General features: G+C 31.2%; 1 protein-coding gene across 1 annotated transcript in view; it reads left to right on the top strand.

Moving 5' to 3' along the window:
* The window catches only part of LOC117120349 (probable ATP-dependent RNA helicase DDX10), a gene marked incomplete in the record, with an annotated part of 77611 nt that overhangs the window by 44237 nt on the left and 9750 nt on the right, over positions 1–23624 (top strand). The window contains 6 exon segments of the mRNA XM_033265376.1: positions 5017–5121; positions 12861–13023; positions 14121–14307; positions 15077–15253; positions 18402–18945; positions 21055–21189. Coding sequence (XP_033121267.1) covers positions 5017–5121; positions 12861–13023; positions 14121–14307; positions 15077–15253; positions 18402–18945; positions 21055–21189 — 1311 coding nt within the window.

The following is a 23624-nucleotide window of genomic DNA, read 5'->3' on the forward strand; positions in this document are numbered from 1 at the left end:
TACATGTGCCATTGTAGTTCCTCTTTGATGCATTTAGGTGAGCAATTCCCTTGTGTCTAAATGATGTACCTCGCGTAAGAGGCCAACTGAGTAATCCCTTATCAAAAAAGAATTCAATGTTATAATAGAATTTCTCAAACCTATCACAGATCTAATATTTTATAATGATAATATTCTTTTTGGTATAGAGCATTAATTACGAGAATTTGCTTTTAAAATCTTGAATTTTTAATTTTAATTAAAGGATTTTACAGGGCAGGTTGGTAGAACAGTGTGATGATGTGTGGTTTTGTTGTGGAGTTGAGTGGCTGAGAGCATAGGCTGATGTGATGCTAGCATCGGTGCCAAGTCTCCTCAGATAAAGACTTAAAATGAAGGTCCCATTGTAGACATCTGGCTTGTGTGCACTTCAAAGAACCCATTACATCTTTCAGAAGAGTAGGGGGTTACCCCGATGCTATGGTTCATTTCAGCCCTTGTTTTGGAATGAGGGAACATGAAGCTACTGTACTATAAGCGCCTCTTTACAGCGGCTAGATAGTCACAAACCACGCCCATTTGCAATTCTGCACGATGATGCTACAAATTATGGGTTATTCTCCTACCTTTACCTTTCCCTTACCTGTTTACTGCTTTCTGTTTATCTGGGTTTTTTTTTTGTTGAAGTCTAGAAAACACAGGATCATTATCATAAAGTCATTTTTCATTTTTTTTTTTTTTTTTCTGGTAATTTATTTTAGTTTATTTTATAAAATCACAGAATGGAGCAGCTGTCTTAATTCCAGTTGGTTTTTACAAGAATTTAAAAAAAAATTCTAATTTATTGCTGGTTGACAAACAATTTATAATGCTTAAAGCTCAATTCACATTCTCAAATTTTATGTTACGTGGCAAATTTGTGTAAACTAGCCATATTTGGGCATGATAATGCCATTTCATACCCATATATGGCCATTTGACAGATGTTTGTGACATTGGGTTTCATAGTGTGGATAGAGTATGTTGGTGTTATTAACTGATTAACAAAAAAAATAATAATTTGAAGTTGGTGCTGCTAAAGCAAATATAAAGGACTTCTGGTTTATCACAACAAAATTTTAAAATTATTTTGACTGGTGACTTTGTAGGAGATTCAGTTCATTTGCATTAGCTAGTTGAAGCATCATTACAGCTAGCTACAATCTGCAATGAAAATCATATCAATTTTGCATGTAATGGTTTTGCATACGTACACATGCCTAAATTCATGCACAATAAAAAAAATAGACATGAGCAAGCAAATTAGAGATGATTTATGTGTAGGTGTCTGGTTTTGTTGCAGATTTTGTAAGGATTCATTAATGATATCACTCCGATTGGGTTTAAGAAGGGTCAAGATAAGTGAGCACTGGGAATAAGGTAGAATTAACTGATTAAATTGATGACGTCATAACCCACTTTTTGAACAAGGTGCTGACTAAGCAGTATTTGATCACAAAGTACCGATTACACAGAAAGGGTGTTGAACTTTTTTTAGGTTTTTTGTAGATTTTTTTCTATCCTTGGGGAATAGATTTTTATGACCTTAGTAAATGTTCTTCTAGGTTTTTAGTCATTTTAGGTAAAGAAATGACATGACTTTGCTAAATAATGAATTGAATTTCCTTTCATTTAAACAAAAATTAAATGCGGTTTGTTTAAAAAAATGTTATGATCTGGATTTGTTTAACCTGTTGATCCTATTGATTTTTTATTTATTCAGTGGCATACAGTGATACAACTTGCCACTCCTAAACCTTCGAACCGCGTACCCGGTTTCATTGTGTGAGTCATTTCGGGTGGACATTTTTAAATAAAGAAAAATTCATGGGCGAATTTCAAGGATTGGAGGGTGGGAGTTGTGATCTAACATTTCCGACAATTTAGTTAATTACACTTTTTTTTTTTATAAGAACCAGTAAAGTTTTTGCCCAGGCTCAGTGTTCTTATTTTTCGGCCGATTTCAGGCTAAAAATGTTCTTATTTTGTTCTTAGTTTACATACCTTTTAAGCAAAGAATTATTTAATTGTACGGCAGTATGCACTGTACTAGAATTGTAGAGGGTATTACAGTCACACCTACTGCACATAATGTACAGATATAATATTTTGGTTTTTAAAAATATAAACCTCATTTGAATTTTACCTCAGCCTCAATTTGTTCTTATTTTGTTCTTGATTTTTAAGCAATTTCAGCCTCATTGTTCTTATAAAATGTGTTCTTATAAAAAATAAAAAGTGTACACCTAAAAGGTCATCTTAGAAAATCTGATTTTTATGTAAATTATAAACAGAGTATAAACTCTAAATCATTTTAAAAATATAAATAAAGTAAAATAGCTAAAACAAATCTAATTTATGCAAAGTATGTAAATTAAAATTTGAATGAGAAAAAATAATCCTTTCTGTTTAGGCTGACAGTTAAATAATAAATTTCCTGTATTCTTGTACATAGAAAAATTTAAAGAATTTTGTAGTAAAATGTCTAAATCAGAGAATTTTTTTTTTTCATTTTCTGGTTGGAAGTTAATAACTTATTTGGTACTTTTAAATAAGCTATTCAACATTTTTATTGGACTTTAAATGTTTTCTGACTTTTACTTGGCAGACTGTCCACCTTGAAGAAGTTAAAGTATATTATCTGCATATTTATATAACCTAAAAATTATCCGCAGGAGTTAATCAGAATTTTCTTCAAATCAAAGTGTCATCTACAGTAGATTATCCCAAAACTTTTTTTTGGTGGAGGAAGTACTTCATACCAAATTCAATATCATACTATTGATAAATTAATTGCAAATACCTTTGAGATAAACATGTCCTTAATTTGTTTTTAATCCAAGTGAGTGTACCAATTGTCCTTGAGTCTCTGATGATAGAGTAACTGAAGGGTATTGGGAAGGTTTTGTGTTCAAATCCTGATTGAGACAAAATACTAATTGCCTATTAGGAAGATATAAAACAATTTTATATTTTCCTAATAGTCAAGCAGCTACTAACTATTCACTACATTAAAATTTGTTTGCAAAAGTTGAATAACTGATTTTGTAACTAATAAAAATGCTTTATCTGTGTTGGCACACTTTAATAATGAAATTTATATTTAAATTTCAGGTTAAAAATACATGTTGATATTCAAAATAATTATTTCTATAGTATATCAAATTGATGACTGATGTTGAAGTTTTAAAATGACTATTAAAAAGATAGAGTGGATTAACAACACTATTAGAAGTGGTATTAAAAGTGTTGTATCAAACTATGTTCCATCTTTTATCTCATTTACCTTGAAAGTCAAGAGTATTAATTACTGTGTGTGTCTACATTCATTTATAAGTTACATTTTATAAAAATTGAACTTTTGTTAATAACCTTTCTTAGTTTATCAAATAACTTCATTTAGCTTCTACTGATGAGAAATAACCCTTAATGAAATTTGTTATTATTTTCTTAGTTTAGTTGCATTTTCATACAAAAAACAGATGATTATTGAAATTGCTTTCCAAGGTATGGAAAGAGCAGATGAATGAAACTCTAGAGGGCAGTATTGCTAATTCTTTTAGATTCCTTGGATAGCGAATGCTATTACTGTACAGTATTACAGTGTCATTGAATGTTCTACTTTCCTTGGCATGGGAACTAGTGCAACCGAACAGTTCAATACATACATAAGCCCTATGTAACAATAGAATGTAATTCTGTTAAATGGCATGACAAACATCAAAATGTTAACTCTTTGCTTGAGTACAAAGGGATCTAAAGATTTGGCAGCAGACCGAGAAAATTCTTGTTTTACTTATCCATGTGCAAATGTTCAGATAATGTGGTTTATTGTCAACATTTTGTTCTCAGGACTCAGTTGATCTAGCTTGTTATAGTCTGCAATAAGAGGCCTTGGCTTTAAAGATAATGTTGTTTGTGATTGTGTCTCGTTAAAACATTAAAACATTAGATTGACCGTCTATTAAGTTATCGACTTCCAATGTGGCACAGATCAAAACAATTCACTTTTCACTGATTTACAGATGTTTTACTTCAAAATTAATATCCAGCCAATTAATGGCCAGGCTCCAGAGGAGAAAAATGTTTTGTGATATTTTGTTAAGCAGATACAGATTTTTGAGTATTTAAAAACTTGTGGGGGTGGGGGGAGGAAGGGATTAACTTCCCATTTATCCACTGATTTTTTTTACACCATATATGGCCACATCATACACATTTGTCATATAAAAATATGTGATAGTGTGGACATAGTATTGGATACAAAATATGTTGTACAGCACATCGAAACAACTTTTCCTCTAGATCCATCCATGGCTATAAGGTTCTGTGCAAGTAATAAAGGAATAGTATTTATGCATCTTTTAAGTCGAGGTTGAAAACATGTTCTTGTATTTCTTTAAAATTTATTAATACTGTAATTTTAAATTACTTTAAAAATAAGTATTTTAAAATACTGTATTATATCCATGACATAATATAACAAAATTTACAATATATATTGATGTTGATATGATTCTAGAGGTTTTGGTAGCCTTCAGAATATCAGTGTTAACATTTTAAAACAGTAGGTCAAATACAACTATAAATGTAGGGCCTACTGTACCTTCATTGTAGTATGCATGTTTTGTTTTTTGAAGGCTTATAAATCAGGCCTATTTGTATTATACTGTATTTGTATAGTATTTAAATGGTTGAAAATCATATTTTATTTTATACTTCATAAACCAGCAAAGAAAGATACACATACATATACATATTTAACTATTTAAATATATGACGATAGCCCAATTTTTCCAAAAAGTATGTTGAAATTTACTTTGGCTGTTAATTCTCAATTTGAAACATGGTCCAATACAACCCACTTTCTGATAAATTGTCCTGAATCTGGTACTTCATTTATTGCTAACGGAAAATGAAGATGTTTTTCTCCCTTTTATTGAAAGATATGACATCTTTTCTATTAAATAAAGGTTTTTTTCTTTGCATTTTTTCCAGAGCTATGTCGTGTGTGACCTGGATCAGAAAGTAGATCTGCTGTACTCATTCATCCGCAGCCATACTCAATCGAAGATTCTCGTTTTCATGGCCAGCTGTAAACAGGTACAAATTTTTTGTAACATTCTATTTGCTTTTTAGTTCTTTTAGTATGTTTTAAATTCAAGGACCAGCTCTCTCTGACCACCATGAAAAGACCTTTGTCTCTCTAATTAGTATAAGATAAACAGTTAGAGAAAACATACCAACATTCCATATTTTTTTGTTTACTTGTTTAATTTTGTATTCATAATTTTTCTGCTTTTTAGTTCCTATGCAATTAATGCAATAGGAACTATTGTAATCACTTTTCACTGTTTTCCCTGTGTGTAGTGTGTAGACATTTATGCAAATGCGCATGCGTAAACAAATTTTTCCGACATTTGTTTTTCCTCGCGATGCGAAGTTTGATGTGAAGTTTCTGCAGTGTTCAGTCAGGCTAACACTAACGATCAGCAAGTCGGCATGGATGAAACTATTTTGGTTTTGCGGCAAAAAAAATCAACTGCTGTAGGCATAGGCATTTTGAAGAAGGCCTAAAATAAAAAAAAAAATAGGTTTTAATACTTGCTGATATACATCGTTTTTCATTTAGATCTCCATTATTTGCTACCTCCATGCGACATTTTTTTCTGTTGTATGAGTAGTCATATGAAGGTACTATATCCCTGACAGTTGGCTATGCAGCAGTGTACCCTTTGAATGCAAATTGAAGAAAAGTGAAGATATAAAGGCAGCCGACTTTCGGTACATAACGACTATCTAGCTTAGGCTTTCCACAAACACATGAGGCCTAGGCCTAGTTTAGTACAGTAGTTACTGCGATGCTAGGGTGGGTAGATCGTTTAATCGTGTTATCGTCTAATACCTGAAATACATTTAAATAATGTGTGTAAAATTTAAGAATGCACCCACCGCATGGGTCGCTTTATTTGTTATGCTGTAGTATACGTAGCAGAGTGACGCAGCAAGGCTAGCCTAGGGCCTAGATTGTGTATGTTCTTGATCATCGTGATGAAAACTCCAGTTGACAGACGATTAGGCCCAACTGTTGTGGACGATCGGGCCCAAGCTATTTTCAAATAAATTGTAGTCTAGTAGGCCACTACCAGCTCCCCCACTCCCAATATCGTTCCAAACTACTGTAAAATGAAAATACTGTATACCTAAAGAAATTTGCTAAAAATATTACTGTAATTTGCTTATCAAATTACATTACCAGTGTGGTCTAATATCACTTTTGGGCCATAAAGACTCCCCCTGAATTTTTCAACCACCACATAAATTTGACTCAACCATATTTTCTGATTATGTCATTTATGATGACTTAATCAGAAAATATGGTTGGTTAAGTCATGTATCATGCATAGGAAAGTTGACGCCTGCAAGGCTCTGGTTGATTTGTTTTTCTTATTTTTTTATTTAATTTTTTAAAATTATTTTTTTATTAAAACATACTCTAACAGGTCCTAATTGCTCACTTGTTCACTATAAAATCCAGAAAAATTCAAAAATTAAACTTATGGGAGATATTTAAATATTTTTTTCTGCTTGATTTTTCTTATCTTTTATTTTATTTATTTTTTTTAAAGAAATTGATGTGTTTACTGATTGAAACACAGTAACAGGTCCTAATTGCTCACTTGTTCACTATAAAATCTAGAAAAATTAAAAAATTAAGCTTATGGGAGATTTAAAGTCAAATTAATGCTTACAAAAAAGTACTGTGACAGATGTATAATTTACATACCAACCATATTAAACACTCACATAAAACATTAAAAGATCAACATTCACTTAAACTAAACAATTTTTGTATAATAATAATAATAATAATAATAATAATAATAATAATAATAATAATAAAATCTATTAATTTTTCAACTTATTTCTATTTGACAAATTTTAGTTGAATATGTTCCAGATGTGAATTTAGAAGTTGCCAACTTGTGCTCAATTTTGGCACCAATTGGTGTGTTTAGAGTTCAACATAAATTCACCCATGCAGTACACCAAGCAGCCACTTAGACCAGCAAAGTGAGGTTAAAGTTAGTTGCTGGCAGCTCGTTTGGATACATTTCAAAAGCTATACACAGGACATGAAATGTGTGTTGCATACAACAATCATTATTGTGTTTGGATATTTCGAGAAACAACGTTAGGTTTTGTATTTTGTAGGAAATTCAATATGGTGAAATACAATACCAATAGTACATTACTAACAGAACAAAACTAATAATACAAAATTGTATTTGTAAAATGAAGTGTACACAATTTAATTAACCTTTCATTAATTACCAACAATTCTTCTTCAATCTAGTTACGACCTTGTTGCACTAACCACTTTCTCAAGTGATAACAAAATACCTTGTAAAAGGTCATATCTCAATAGATACGACCTTGCTGCAATAACTTAACTCGTGCGTCAATGGTAACTAGGTGCGCGTTTCTTTGTTCTTGCACCGCGACCTGTGTGGACAACATTGTATGAGTCAGCTACAACCTTGTTGTGTTATCAAAATATCCAACTTATGACCTTTTAAAATGATAATATTAATAATTTTAATTACATTCAAGTGCAGAATGTACTTGATTAGATTTTACATAAAATAACACCAAAACCCGTATTTCAGCAAAATTTGAGCTATGATATTGGTCATGTGACATGACAACATGTGTACCTATGATGAATATTTAAATTATTTTTTAAAGGAATAAATATAATGGGAAAATGTAAATTCTTGAGAGCAGAAGCTCATTTTAGAACTTGAGATAACAAGATTTATTATTATTTATTATTATTATTATTATTATTATTATCATTATTATTATTATTGTTATTATTATTGTTATTATTATTATTTTATTATTATTATTGTCATCATGATCATCATCAACATGTTTTGTAAACAATACACTATGATGAATATTTAAATTATTTTTTAAAGGAATAAATATAATGTGAAAATGCAAATTCTTAAGAGCAGAAGCTCATTTTAGAACTTGAGATAACAGATTTATTATTATTATTATTATTATTATTATTATTATTATTATTATTATTATTATTATTATTATCTTTATTATTATTACTATTATTGTTATTATTATTGTTGTTATTATTATTATTTTATTATTATCATTATTGTCATCATGATCATCATCAACATGTTTTGTAAACAATACACTGTTCATAAAATAGAGAAAAACTCTGTAAAATATTGAATAGCTCATTTAAGTAAATCAGTACTATATTTAGATTCCATTTACAGTATATTAATAATTAATTATAAGTTTTCTTCCCCTGAAGACAGTAAGAGTACATACTGTATACTAACCGAAATGTTGGGACATTGTATTCCAAACGGTTGTTCTCAGAACCAAATACTGTGCCATCCATTGAGATCTGTAGCATATGCTACTTGGTGTACCGAAAACTTATAATTAATTATTAATGTCAATTCCCTATGCAAAACTTCAAGACTTATTCCAGTTATACAAAGATACAAGTAATTTTCAGATTTATTGATTTTTACTAAGAAAATATTTATATTGATTACCAACCAAATTAATATCAACAATAATAATAATCAAATTTTAATATTCTGATTGACTTATGACCATGTGGTCAAGAATACAAATTGAAGTGAATGCGATCTCTATAATTATTACTGACCTTGGCGATTGCGAGTCAGACTTAAAGTTGAACACATTTTCAGCCAGTTGTCTGTATTATATATTATATTGACAAAAAAATGTTATGTTGTAGTTGCCCTTGATGGACAAAATTGTGAAGTTAATGTCATAGCAACATACAAATTTTTAATTTTCGTTTTTCGTGTGGATCGTCCGTAATACGCAAATTTTCTACTGCAGTAAAGCTATTAAAATGTTGGTAGTCCTATGTATGAACATAATTTTAAATACAATTTTAAAATTTTTAGTAATTTAAAGTCTCATAAAATTGTATTATTTTGGGAGATTATCCCTGCATTTGTCTCAGTTTTTAGCCAGCTAGATGGCGTATCAAGATGATAATAATAATAATAATAATAATAATAATAATAATAATAATAATAATGTTATATTTATATAGCGCATATTGCACATTGCCCCTATGCGCTTTACAGAGAAATAATATAGGCCATCTGAGAAAAAGCAAATAACAATAAAATAATAACAATAAAATAAAATAAAAGTAATCATAATAACAATAATAACAATGAGACTAAACACCTCATATTCCTTAAACTAATTAATGGTTGGCCGTTGACTCCCAGGAGCTCATCCGCCCTTTGTTCAGCTATTGGTTTTTCTTGCTGCTGGGTGTCCATAAACACCCTCTCCTCAGCAGCCACTAAGACATATTTGAGAGGGTTGTCAGTTTGGTTGCCTACACTTCGACCGGATGGAGTTTAATGTCGTACCCAGGACGTCCCTAACTACCTTAAGCTAGACTTAACTACTCTTAAATACAGTATATTACTCTTAACTACAATTAGTTAAACTATCCCCCGCCGGACACCATCCCGGTATTTAGCAGTTTTGGGGCTATTTTATCAACCATAACATAAGTCAGATAAATAAATGGCTTTTGAGAAGAGATTTAAATGTAATGATGGAAGTTGCATGTTTGATGTCTAATGATCATAAAAAGCAGCAAAAATTATGAATTCTGATGGTGAAATGTGGGGTTGTCTTATACGCCCCAACATTCAGAAGTCATCCAAAAATCTCGGGGGGTTATCTTATTTAGTATGTGGGTCGCCTTTATACGTGAGTATACAGTATTTGAACACTACATGGCTTTGAGAATCTCTGAATACTATACAAATAAAACTAAATTAAATACACATTGACTATTGTCGTTATATGTTAGTTCAAGTGCAAGCTCTAATCCACTTGACTTTTCCATGAACTGTCAACAAGAGTAAGCTAGCATTATTATAATATTCATAATGTTACATATGTACTACTATCCATTAATGAAAATAATATCAAAATAAGTTTTAGGGCTTAATTAATTGTTCTTTGTTTTGTATTAATTATACACTCTTTCTTGCAATGTGATGTACCAACTGATTTTCTGAAGTACAGAAATCTTGAATCTTCTGTCAACAACAATGTCAAAATTTTAATTATATTTTAACTAAAAAAAAATATATATTTTGTCTCGATAATTGATATTATATAAGCCTAAATGTTGGAAATATAAAGATTTTATGCATATATCAATTTAATTTTTATTTCATCTTCAAGTTATTAAATCACTTAATTTAATTTCCTGATAGTTTTATACTAAAATATTTGTAGAATATGTAGATCAGCTATAAATATCTCTTGGTATTTTTTTCTTTTTTTAAAATATTATTAGTCACCGCAAGATGTTTCAGCCATTAAGATGTTTAACCTTTATTTAAAAGTTCTGTTGTATTATTATATATTTATCAATTTGTTGACAATGTTGAAATCCCCAACGTCCTGAATCCCTGACCCAGTCGACTTATTATTGTACCAAACTCATCCACTCTTCAAAGATTATCATTTTAAATTCTGTCAAAACCAAAACTTACTGCAGTACTTTTTATTGATCGAAGCACGCCCCGCGCAGCATCCTGTCATGATGATCGTGGACTGCGCAAAATCATCGGCAACATGAAAGCTTTTGTTCAATGACGCTGCGTGAACTCTGGCCGAGGATGGATAGACGTGAGACATTTGTAAGGCCACTCAAGCACGCTGGTCAAGGTAAACCACGTGTCGCGTGAAATCTGAAGAACATGTGTGCATGATCTTAGTGTATTTCCTTCGTCTTCATACTTAAATTGATCAAATACCTACTGATCCATATCAAAGTCATAAAAAAAATTAGAATATTTTTTTCCCTCATTGTGCTGCTTTCCCATGATAGATGAGCAGCTATAGAATAAACTTGAAAAGTAGTCTTTAAATTGCCGTAAAATCTTTGTAAAGTCCTGAGTTCTTGTCTTGCATATTGCAAAGACTATTACTGCAAATGATTGAAATTTTATGTGTTGGCTATAAAAGAATAATGTTAGTTGCTATAATTATATATTTTATGCCGTATCTATTTTATCATTTATTTATTTATTTGTATGTTTGTTTATATACTTGCTTATTCATTCTGATATAAAGTTATACAAAATGAAGGCTATATGGCTGATAACATTATTTGCTGTACATTTAGTTGCACTGTCATACTAAGATAAACTTTCTAATATATTTATTTGTTTACTTATTATTTTTTATAATTTTTTATTTAAAATACAAAATGCAGCTGATGGCTGAAGTTATTATATTATCATTCTGTGACATATGTATTTTTTCTTTTCATTTTAATACCTGTTTATTTTTTATTCTGATATAGATTTATACAAATTGTAGCCAGTGTGACAAATAAAATATTTGTTGTACTTGTAGTTAAGTTGTTGTAACATAATTTTTTTCCCTGAATAAATAAGCAGCAAATGATATTTAGTCAAATGTGTATGAAGGAGTATTTGTTAGAGTTTATTATAGTAAAAGATGTCACTTCTTTTTGTGCATTTTTCTTTGCTTGTCTCTGCAATAAATGTACCAAGAAATTAAGTAATCTAATGCATATATACTGCCCTCTTTCACCATTAAAAAAATGAAGCTGTGCACAACAGGTAAATTTTTTAGCTGTTGAATCAACAGAAAAGAGAACATTTTTATGTGATTATAAGCGTGACGTAAACAGATGCTTCCTTAATGATTGTATATTTTGTATGATTTCTTAGGAGTCATTCACAATTATCAACATTTTCACAAATGTACAAGTTTGTACACTTTTACATATGCATGATAGTGTTGATTCAAAATAATAAATATTTTAAATAATAGATTTTTATGACCTGTTATAATCCAACCGTGGATATAATATACATTTTATGTTGCCAAGTACAGTGCTTTAGTTGACTTCATTAACATAAAAAAACGGAGAATGGTTTTGCAATCAATATTTTTTAAGTACACTTTTATAGTGGAGGGATATCGAAAAGGCATACTGGTTGTACACTTGCGAAAATGTTGATAATTTTGAACGACTTTTAAAATGGTTCCATCATGTTATATTCTATTGATACTTTCTTGTTTGAATTTTATTGTCTTATTGAAAATAACTTTTCCGACTTTGATATTTTATAGTTGTTTATTTGAACATAATTTAATTGGTACCCATTTAAAAGCTCTTGCTTCCTGTAGCCAGTGCCGTAACCAGCTATTGGGACAGTAGGGACAGTCCCAAAGAATTTTTCTAATGTGTCTACAAAGAATGGGTCCACATTTTAAAAAATGAGTCCAATTATGCACATTCATTCTTGAAAAAACGGATTCGTATTTCTCATATTTAGCCTAAAATGTGTAAAATCTTAAGAAAATGGGTCCAGATTTTACATATTTTTGCCTAAAATTGATCAACTTTTAAGAAAATGGGTCAAAATTTTTTGAAGTTACTCATAAAGTGGGTGCATCCTGGTATTGTCCCGCACTGTTTGAAAATTCCCTGGCTACGGAATTGCCTGTAGTATTGTATTTTTCATTCAATGTATAGTCATGATTACTTTTACTTGATATCGTTTTGTATTTGTTCCTTTGTTATAAAATTGTGGAAATAAAAAATTTTGATAGATTGATCAAATTTTGTCCGAATGAATAAGGTAAAACATTTAACAAGATTAAGAAACTAATTGTTGTACATCGTTACTTTCCAAAATTAAAATTGATTTGTTTGATCCATATTCACACTTTATATTTATATTTAGGTAAAATACATATTTGATATTTTCTGTATGCTCCAACCTGGAATAACTGTAATGGCTCTGTACGGAACACTTCACCAAATGCGGAGAATGGCTGTGTACAATGAATTTTGTAAGCGGGAACATGCAGTGCTGTTTGCCACGGACATCGCTGCAAGAGGTCTTGGTAGGTGAATCAACTGTCTGAATCTCACATAGGAAGGTTTTTTTTTAAGTTTTAATCTTTTTGGAAAGCAGCCATATTTGGCCGTTCATTATATTAGAACAATTAATTTAGTGGAGGTTGAACTCATGGTCAGACTGATAATCAGAATCATGGTCAATTTTCTCAGTCAAAATCATGCTGGAACACAGGGTCAATTCGAAGTTCAATAATATGTTGATATATTCTCAGAAGGTATCATCTTTGAAATGTTAAGAAATATAATTTTGAGTGCCCGGAAGTGATGCTGAATTTAGACATCTATAAAAAAAGAAATAGATGTTGATGAAATCATGAAATTTTTTATTATATAAATGTATCAGAATATTGATTAAATTATAGAGGGTAAAAGGAGTGTCTACATTTATATATAAAATTCAAATTTAATATGTCAAATTAAATTATTATGTCAAGTAGTAAATGCTCTACTATCAAATTTTTGTTCAAACTGATTTTATTTAAATTTTTAGTGTACATAGGAATGATGTGAACAGGTGAAATAGCTGATTTAACAACATTATAAGAAAGTATACTACTGTATATATAATGTAATGTAATGTAGTTTGATTTATATAGCGCTTTATACCTGAGTCTCAAAGCCCTGTGGACTAGCTCGTACAGTAACTTTCTTCTCCTAAAGGGTCTCTTCATGTCTGAGCAACCCAGTAAACTGGTACCAGCTACTCTCGTAGGGGCTGTATGGACCAGTACACCGGGGTAACCGTTACTCGTCTCGAAAGATGTACTGGGTTATTTTAAGTGCACACAAGCCACATTGTGTGTACTGGGCCTATGGTTTATATTCTTTATCCGCGAAGACTTGTTCCACCACCAGAACCATATACGAAGAAGATGAATAACTTGACTGTGGTTGATGAACTTTATTAGGGGTTATTAGGTAGGCCTTACCTCCTGCTAGACATTTGTGGTACATCCACAGATCCTAGGATCTGTGATATATCATACAGCAACTCTGTTCCGATTTGATAATCATTTAAGCATTATGTGCATGCAATTCTAGCAACCATAGTGTATCACATTTACTTTTTTTTCATACACAGATTTCCCAGCAGTCAGTTGGGTGATGCAGCTGGACTGTCCGGAGGATGCGGACACATACATTCATCGGGCAGGGAGGACAGCGAGATATGAGAAGAATGGTGAATCACTTCTGGTGCTGACGCCTTCTGAGGAGAAGGAAATGTTAAGACAACTAGTTGAGAAAAAGATCCCCGTCCAAAAAATAAAGTAATTTTATCTTCCTCCTCAGTGTCTGTGATTGAGAATCCCCAACAACCTGCCTGATAGGGGGTCCACACCCACGTCAGCCCCATCATTTTTTATGCAGATTTTATGCATGCATATCTGGATGCTTAAAAATTTTAAATACTTCTTAATACAATAGTGGTGCGGGTCCTGTGCTCTGCTGCCCATGTTGCTCCTAAATTTTATGTCGTCATACATAAAAATACGTACAAAAATCTGATTGCTTTAGAACTCCTACTTTATAAATTACTCTCTGCATTAAGCACAAGTAGTGACATTATGTTTAGTAATTTTGTGCCAGGATTTGAACTTAGAACCTTTGATTTGGAAGGGAAGGAACTTAACTTTCATACCACAGGTTACTATCAAGGTCGAGATCATCATTATTTATTCTTACAAGAGAAAGCTACAATGTAATGCTCATTTTAATGCTTAGAAGATAAAATAAATACTATACACTAACATAAAACAACAAGCTAAATCATGGACCCTAAGTATCTTGTGCAATTGTTTTGCCACTGTCTCTGTAAATGCAACATTTTTATCTTTTTCTTTTAAATGCAAGAATGTTCTGCTGTCACTGGAGAGTTTCTCTGGTTTCAGTTGATGCTTATGCAATAACTAAAAAAAAAATTCATTATATTTACATTCATTAATATTGATCTTCAATTAAATTCAACTCTTTCAAAATTATAGTCTGTCTGGAGATTTATAATAGTTTATTTTTTCAAAATATTTGTTACAAATTTAGAACAAATCCTAAGAAACAGTTATCAATACGGAGTCAGCTGCAGTCGTTCTGTGCTGAGGATTACTCGTTGAAGCAAGAGGCCCAGCGTTGCTTTATCTCTTACGTCAAATCAGTCTACCTGATGAAAAACAAGCAGGTTTTCAATGTTAAGGCACTTCCACTGGAAGATTTCTCATTGTAAGTATGTGATGACTTTGATGGATAGATGTTGATGGTAGTGAGAATGATGATGACAATGGTTGTGATAGTAATAATAATGATGATGATGATGATGATGATGATGATGGTGATGATTGTTATTGTTATTATTATTATTATTGTTGTGTTTTTCATTTTTTGCTATTCTTTTTCAAATTTACTGACTATTTTTTGTACTCTTTTTTGCTTGATATATCAGATTCAAATTCAGATAACATTTATTTCGATAATAATGCCAAACAGATACAATTATAACAGTACAAAAAAAAATGACAAAAAATGGAGAAAAAACATTATTCTCATTGGGTCCTAGCTAGAAGTAGGTGCTTGTCTCTCTAGGACCCACTAAAGAGGTAGAAAGAAAATAAATTTAAAAAGGACAAAATAAACTAAATATGTATATAATAATAATAATATATGCATTCATTTTTCTACTTATATTTTATCAATTGAACTTATTCAGATTTCGTAGAAAAGTAATTAATAAATAAAGTAAGTACAAATATATATATCGATTCTTATTATATAATATGTATATCTTCTTTTTTTTTTTTTCTTCCTATTTTTTTTTCTTTGTTTTTCCTTTCTATTCTTTTTTATATGCAACATAAGACCTATGTATTTTAACTTTAATTTTGCTCAGAATATTCTTAATACAAAAAAAGAAAGATTTAAACATATATTCATAAATATAGTTAATTTTATACTTATAACATTTTACAGCATTGAAATAAACATTTCCTCAAGAAAGCCTAAAATAACTAGTACCTGTACAAAGTAATAGATAAACATTAACATTGGAAATAAGAATAATAGCAGGCTAAAATGTTATAGTAATAATATATAATACACTACGGTTCATATCAAAGTAAATAAATTGGCCAATTATCAATAGACTGAGTTGGAGCAGAGAATATATTTAAGATATATTATAGGATTAATAATTAGATAAGTAATATTACTTTACAAATTAAGAAAAGTAAATAATGAGGGTGCTGTTTTTAGAGATTCAGGAACATTATTCCATAACTTGGGGCCTGCTACAGTAATAAACAATTGGTTTTTGGTAAGTCTAGTAAAAGGAATATTTAAACTGGAATTTCTTAAATTATAATTATGTATTTTATTTGAGCTACAATTGTAAAGTATACTATTAATGGAATAAGGAAGTTGGTTTTTAAAGTATTTGAACATGAAGGTTAGGACTTGAACATTGTGAATATTTGTCAATTTTAGTATTTTAAGTTTTTTAAAGAGTGGTTCTGAAGGAGTCATGTATGTTGAAAAAGTAATCATTCTAGCTGCTCTTTTTTGTAAGATTGTTAAACTTTCAATATTGGATGGATAATCTGCAGCCCAGGCAATGTTACCATATTGCAAATAAGGGAGAATAATTGTATTATAAAGAGAAATTAAAATATTTAGAGGAAAAAGATGTTTCATTTTGTTAATAATTCCAATAGATTCAGATATCTCTTTTGATATAAAACTTTGATGACTATACCATTTTAAGTTTTCTTGAATAAATATACCTAAAAAAGTGTTTCATGTTTATGTTCAATTAAAGCACCAGTAAAGTAAATGTTAAATTTATCAATTTTAAATTTTCGTTGAGATGTGTGGAATATTAAATAATATAAAAATGTTTTGAGTGTGTTGACAAGTTATTTATTTGAAATGAACCAGTTACTAAAATTTAATAATTCGTCGTTAAAAACAGTAAATAAAAGATCGACATTGGAGTCGGCGAAGGATATCACTTGCAATTTATCACTAACATTGATTAGATCATTAATTAGATCGTTAACGTAAATTAAATATTATCATCATCATCAGCCTGTTAGGCTACTGCTGGCCGATGGCCTCCTCAAACTCAATTCTGATCTGTTCTTTGCCAGGTTTGCCCAGTTCGCACCAAGCTCATTCTGGAAAAAATCACTCCATCTCTTGTTAGGTCTTCCTCCTTTTCTTTTGTGTCCGTATGGCGTCCATACTGTTAAATTTTTGGCCCACCTGTTATGGTCCATGCGAGCCACATCATATATATTTTGTTTGATATATATTTTAATGATATATATTTGTTTTGTAATTAATGGATGGGAGTGATTCTCTGGCATAATGTTATGGTAATTAAATTTACTTAGAGACCAGGCCCTTTCATCCAGCTATCTTGATTGCCAATAAAGAATAAGAATAAGAGTGGCAGTGATGGTGATAATTGTGTTGATTGATAATGGTAATTATTATAAAGTGGTAATGGTTTCTACAGTGAAGGGTGATGATGAGGATGTAGAAGAGGATGATGATACCTTAAATATTATGGTGGTTTTTTCGATGAAAATGGTGACAATGATAATGATGGTAGCGATTATGGTGAAGTTGGTTATCGTGGTGAGGATAAAGAACAGGAAGAAGATGATGTTGGTGAGGATGAAGAAGAGAAAGGTGATAGTGGTGGTGATGAACTGGAGCATAATGATATTGATTGTGATGTTGATGATGGTTAATGATGAAGGTGGCAGTATAATGATGGTGAAGATGATGATGAGGATTTAAAATGATGATGGTGCTGATGGTTTTGGTGGTGATGAAAGTGATGATGATTGCAATGTTGATGATGGTCAATGATGAATCTGGAGGTACGGATGATGTTCATGGTGGCCCTTTGGGCTTACTAGGGTTCTCCAGACACAATTACATTTTGTCTAAATACCATTTTTTTTGTCTTGTTTCCACTTCTATGCATTGTGTGAATGAATCTTATGTTGATGGTGGTAATGATAATGAACAGTAAATCAGGATGATGACGATGAAGTTGATTGTGATGCTGATGAGGATGGTTAAGAATGATGAAGGTGGATGTAGGGATAATGGTGATGATTCGAAATGATGTTGGTGCTGTGCTGTTGGAAATGAAGATTTTGGGTGATGGTGATTGTGATGGTGATGAATGCAGTTGTGATCGTGACTGTGCTGGTGATTGTGGTAATGAGGATGATCAAGATATTGATGTTAATCAATGATCTGCTGATTTCCATAATCATAACTATAATGTTCGATTGTGATATGGAATTATTTTGAATTTTCTCTTTCTAATGTGCCATGCTCTTACATTATTCAATTCCAGTTCTTTAGGCTTAGCTGTACAACCAAGAGTACGCTTCCTGAAGAGAGCTGAAAAGAGGCAAAAAGAGCAACAGATGATGAGAAACATAGACAGCACTCAACCACCAATGTCATCTGACCCAAATGTCCTGAGGATTCGCAAACTTCTCCTTGATGGAGGTGATAGTTCAGATGTTCGATGTCCCGAAAATTCAGTGGAGAAGGATGATGATGATGGTGTGTTACACGAATCGGATGATGAGTATGGTGACACTATTCACAGATTCAATACAAAGGTTGCCAGGGAGAAGGGAGATAATGAACCAGCATCTGATGTTGAAGATGAGGCTGATTTATCAAGTGGACAAAATGAGGGAGAAATTGAAGAGGAAGATGTTGAGACCAGTTTCACTAAGAATACAAATAGCACAAGGACAAATGAAAATGAACGTATAAGTTTTGAAGCGAAAACACTTCAGTCGACTCGGAGTGATGACGATGATGACAATGAAGATTTGTTTACTGTGAAGCAAAAAGATGTATTTGGGGCTGGAACTACTGATAAGGTTTAAGTTAACTTTTTTCCATTATTTCTTTCAAATTTAATAGCAGACACACTTAATGTATCAACCCAGGTAACAATTCCATGCTATAATAACTTTGCAGTTAAGTTATCAGAACGTTTTTTTTTTTTGTACAACCATTATACGTTTATATCCTAATTTCTGACAACATAACATTTAAAACTTTGCTACAATCACCTAACCACAACATTCACAACGTTTGGAGTACAAGTAGCTGGTATGTTAAAACACAAACTGTGCTGATTACAACTGCAACGTTATGGAATTCTTCCCCAGAGAGCTGAGAATGTGTTCCATATGAGCTTGATACAATGACTAGGGTAATAAATGTGAAGCGCTTTTTAGAGGTTTGTTGTCATCAACTGCTATGTCTAACATATTGAGACAAAATGTATCTTTTTATACTGAATGGCTGAATTTGATTATACGAATTTGTTAATGGTGTTATTTAGTTTATTTAGCATTACACAGATTATTCAAAATGGCAAGTCATTTGCTAAAAGATGAGATTGAAATAAAATATTACACAAAATATACTACTTTAATGACATTATATTTCACTATCATGAAAGAACCTTGCATTATATTAGTTACGACACATGACTATTAACAGTGTGCAAACGATTTGGATTTCCTTGTCAATCCAATCACATTATTTTGCTGTCCTCCTTCTTTAAACGATTAATGTAGTACTTAGGCTGTCGTTGGAAATATATTCTTCATTTTGTTTGGCAGATCGCCTGTCAGTGTTGTATCGCTGTTTAAGTCCTGATCAATGACGAACATGAATATTTAGCCTTTAATTTTCCGACAGCTGTCCATCCAAGTCTAGGAAATGTTTCCATTTAATACTTGAGGCTGGTGGCGTACTTAGTTGTGGTACGGGATCTCAACCTTGAGTTCGGGATTCCACACTGTCCATTTTGGCTATCCTTGGGCAATGTACTTTTCTGTAAAGCCCTTAATTTTCTACGACCTTAAATTCTATCAGGGATTTCTACTATCCTTAATGTTTACAAATAGTGAGGACTAATCATCCTTTAATATGATGTCTGATGTATGATAATTAGATTTTGAGGTTTGAAAACTAATATTAATATTTTAGAGCTCACAATTGCACAATTGTAAACAATATGAGGTATTCGTTTTTGTTTGATCTGCTCCTGATTGTATATTAAGCATGTCCTTCAATACAAATTGAAAGCTTTATAATTTATGTGTAGTTTTTATTCAAATATAATATACAAACATACCTGCTTAGTGTGTATTCCAATAATGTTTTCCTATAGAAGGATAGTATTACTTTGGATATTGTATGCAGAACAACACAAAACTATATAACATATTCTTTAACAATTAAAGATAACTTATCAAATTTATAGAAATTAAGTGATATTGTATTTATCACGTAATCATATATTAACAAAAAAGGTTAATTGGTCAGCCCCTGTTTTTGAATGATGTGAACGTGAAGCCACTATAAGCCCCTCGTTTTGGCTGCAAGACGCTGGTTAGTTTTACCATTATTAGTTCTGGACAGCCCAGAAAACTTACCTCTCAGGAAAACTTACCGAGACAAGCAGTTAGTTTAACCGAGTAGATTGTGCCCAGTAAAACTAACCAGGTTGGTTTTACCAAGCTGTAAAGTCCAATGCAAACACACATCTCGGTTAAACTTGAATTACTCAATAGATGATGTTACAGAAAGCCCCCTTCAGGAGCAGATTAGTCCCCACAATAGTTGATTTTCACGGCTTGGTTAGTTTTACCACTTCCTGCAGTAAAACTAACCATATAAAAAAAATCCAGCTGCAGACAGCGGTAAGATTTACCCATTGCAATGTTACCCATGGTCACAGTAAAATCGTGGCTTTTCAAATCCAGTGTGATTGCATTTTAAGGCAATACACTGCTAGGTAATTCTCTGCTCTTTTCAAATACTGTACTGTGAAATATACCACGTTTTACAGTGGACTGACAACTTAAACCAGTTTATTTTTTTTAAGCTGATGCAGTATGACCTACATTTCACAGTGACTCTTTGACTCTGTTTGGGCATCATGGTACACTTTATTTTTCTTTTTTTTATAGGATGAGGTGAACTTTCAGAAATATGAGCAATCAAAGAAGAAAAGTAAACATCTAACAAAAGCAGCGATGGTGAAAAAGATTCGTAAGAAGAAAATTGTCGTGAACACCAAAGTTATTTTTGATGATGAAGGAGAGGTGAGAAGAAGTTTAATCTGAAGCTCTATCCCAACTATAAAAATTTATGTGACAAATAAATTAACGTGATATGCCATATTTGGATGTAATATACCCATATTTGGATGTAATATACCCATATTTGGATGTAATATACCCATGTCTATTTCGTGAATAGACATGGGTATAGACTCGAAGTCAACGAGGATATTGTTCATTCACGCAGGGCGTATATAGGCGAGCTAGGGCGAGTCCATTATTTTTCTTTTATGCTCAAGAGTTAAGTTTCAATGGAAACTTAGGCATTTATCAGTTTATCCAGGTAAGTATCTCACTCATAGACTAACCTCATCACTACTGATTTGTGTAATCTGGATGTAATATACCCATATTTGGGTGTAATATACCCAAATTTGGATGTAATATACCCATATTTGGATGTAATATACAGATAACATCATCATGCCCATGTAATATATGATTCAGATTCAGTAACATTTATTATAAAACATGCAAAAAATATATATCATGTCATAGATTATTTTTCTTTAAATAAATACAATTTTATCAAATAAACCGTATAGAACTTGAGACCTAAATTCTGTTATCAGCATAATTTGAAATATATTCTCTTTTAAAAATTTTTCTGAATGAAAGTAGTTATTATTTTTGCAGCTAATGGTTTCATTTTTTATTTCATTCCATAATTTAGGACCATAGAATTTAGCAAATAATTGAGTCTTTGTAAGTCTTACAAAAGGAATGCGTATAATCAAGGCTGCTTCGGATTGTGACAGTATGGGTTTTTCTTAAAAAAAAAGTTTTCATCCAGTTTTTGAATTGTGTTAGCCTACAATTATTTTTTGATTTCAATTTGGGTAAATATTATAATTCTTATTTTCTGAAATTTAATCTGAATTAACACAAATGTTGATGCTAAACTGACCAATCAGCCATTTTTTTTTTGGTCGCGTGCATGAATTAACGCTGATAAATGCATTCTGGTTACGTTAATTTTCGTTGTCAAAGAAGTACTGTATATTTTACAAACCAGTTGAATAGAAATAATACTCAACTAAAATTTGTACTCAACGAAATGAACCAGTTGAATAAGCCCATTGTAATGTGGATATTATCAGTTTCATATTTTATATACAAATAATGAATGTTTATGAGTACAATGGGATAGAATATTTAATGAGGTGAAAGATTGGATGCCGAGTTGAATAGAACATCTAATCTTTTACCGAATGAAATATTACATCCCATTGTACGAATGAGAAACATTCATTATTTGTTTTATACAACACCCCTGTATCTCTCTCCATTATATGAATAAATAGATCTACATTGTCCTGTAGGCCCTCGGATGTGGCCTAGCCTAGAGGCCTAGAATAGGCTGCTGTATCTAATCATAGCAAAATCTTCATCATATCTTCTTTACTCACAGGGATTTTGTGAGTTACTGCATATTTATTTAATAGCTTTTTTTGTTGATTCGGCATCACTTTCATTCAGTAATTCCTCAAAACCTTCTTCGCGCACAGGTTGTAACTATGCTAATTTTTCTCTCTCGCTTGCATTGCATTTTAGTCTTGTTTGTCGTCTTTTTTTTTTTATTTTATTCTATATTAATCTTCTTGTCGCAGCCAAAGGGCTGAATTACATAAGATTTACATGTTACATTTACGTTAAAAGATTAAAAATAACAGTGCCATTAAGATGGAGATGAAAAAGTACTATTCAACGATCGTTGACTAGTACTCAGATAACCATGGAATAGTCATTTTAAATCAATCTCACTTGACCAGTTTTCAACCAATTAAATTAATAGAATATAATACAGGTGTTGTATAAATTAATTTCATCTCACCTTTGTATAAAATATACAACTTTTTTGTATTGATTTTTATTTTGTCTTCCTTTTCCAATGTTTTCTGGCCATTCTCTTCTACTTTAACTAACTTCATTTCTTCCTCTGCATTTTATTGATTCAATTCTCATATCCCTACCATTTTACTTTTTCACAACATTTTCATTCACTTTCTCTATAAATTCTCTTCATATTGTATTTCTGTTTTTTTTTACACTTTCATGCCAGCATTTTAATCTACAGTTTTTCATGTTTATTATTTCAGTTAATGTTCTTACTATAATACTGTCATTTTGCTGTTGCTGCTGATTAATTTTTCAATTTTGAATATTATTTTTAAAAAAAATACAGCAGAAAAATGGCTTGTAGTAGAAACATTAAATATTTATTTAAAATATTGTTTGATCAAACATATAGGAAGTCAATCATAATTAGTAAGTACACCAAACAAGTGCAGTTTTACAATATTCAGTCTACCAACCAATAAAACATTCTATCTGTCAATCAATTTTTCGGCCTACACATTAAACAATCAGTCAAATACAGTATTCAATAAACCAGTCATCTAAATGCTTAGGCAATC

Source organism: Anneissia japonica, unplaced genomic scaffold (genome assembly GCF_011630105.1).
Source record: "Anneissia japonica isolate Jap-2015-1 unplaced genomic scaffold, ASM1163010v1 scaffold284953_len930413_cov181, whole genome shotgun sequence".
Classification (NCBI taxonomy): Eukaryota; Metazoa; Echinodermata; class Crinoidea; order Comatulida; family Comatulidae; genus Anneissia; species Anneissia japonica.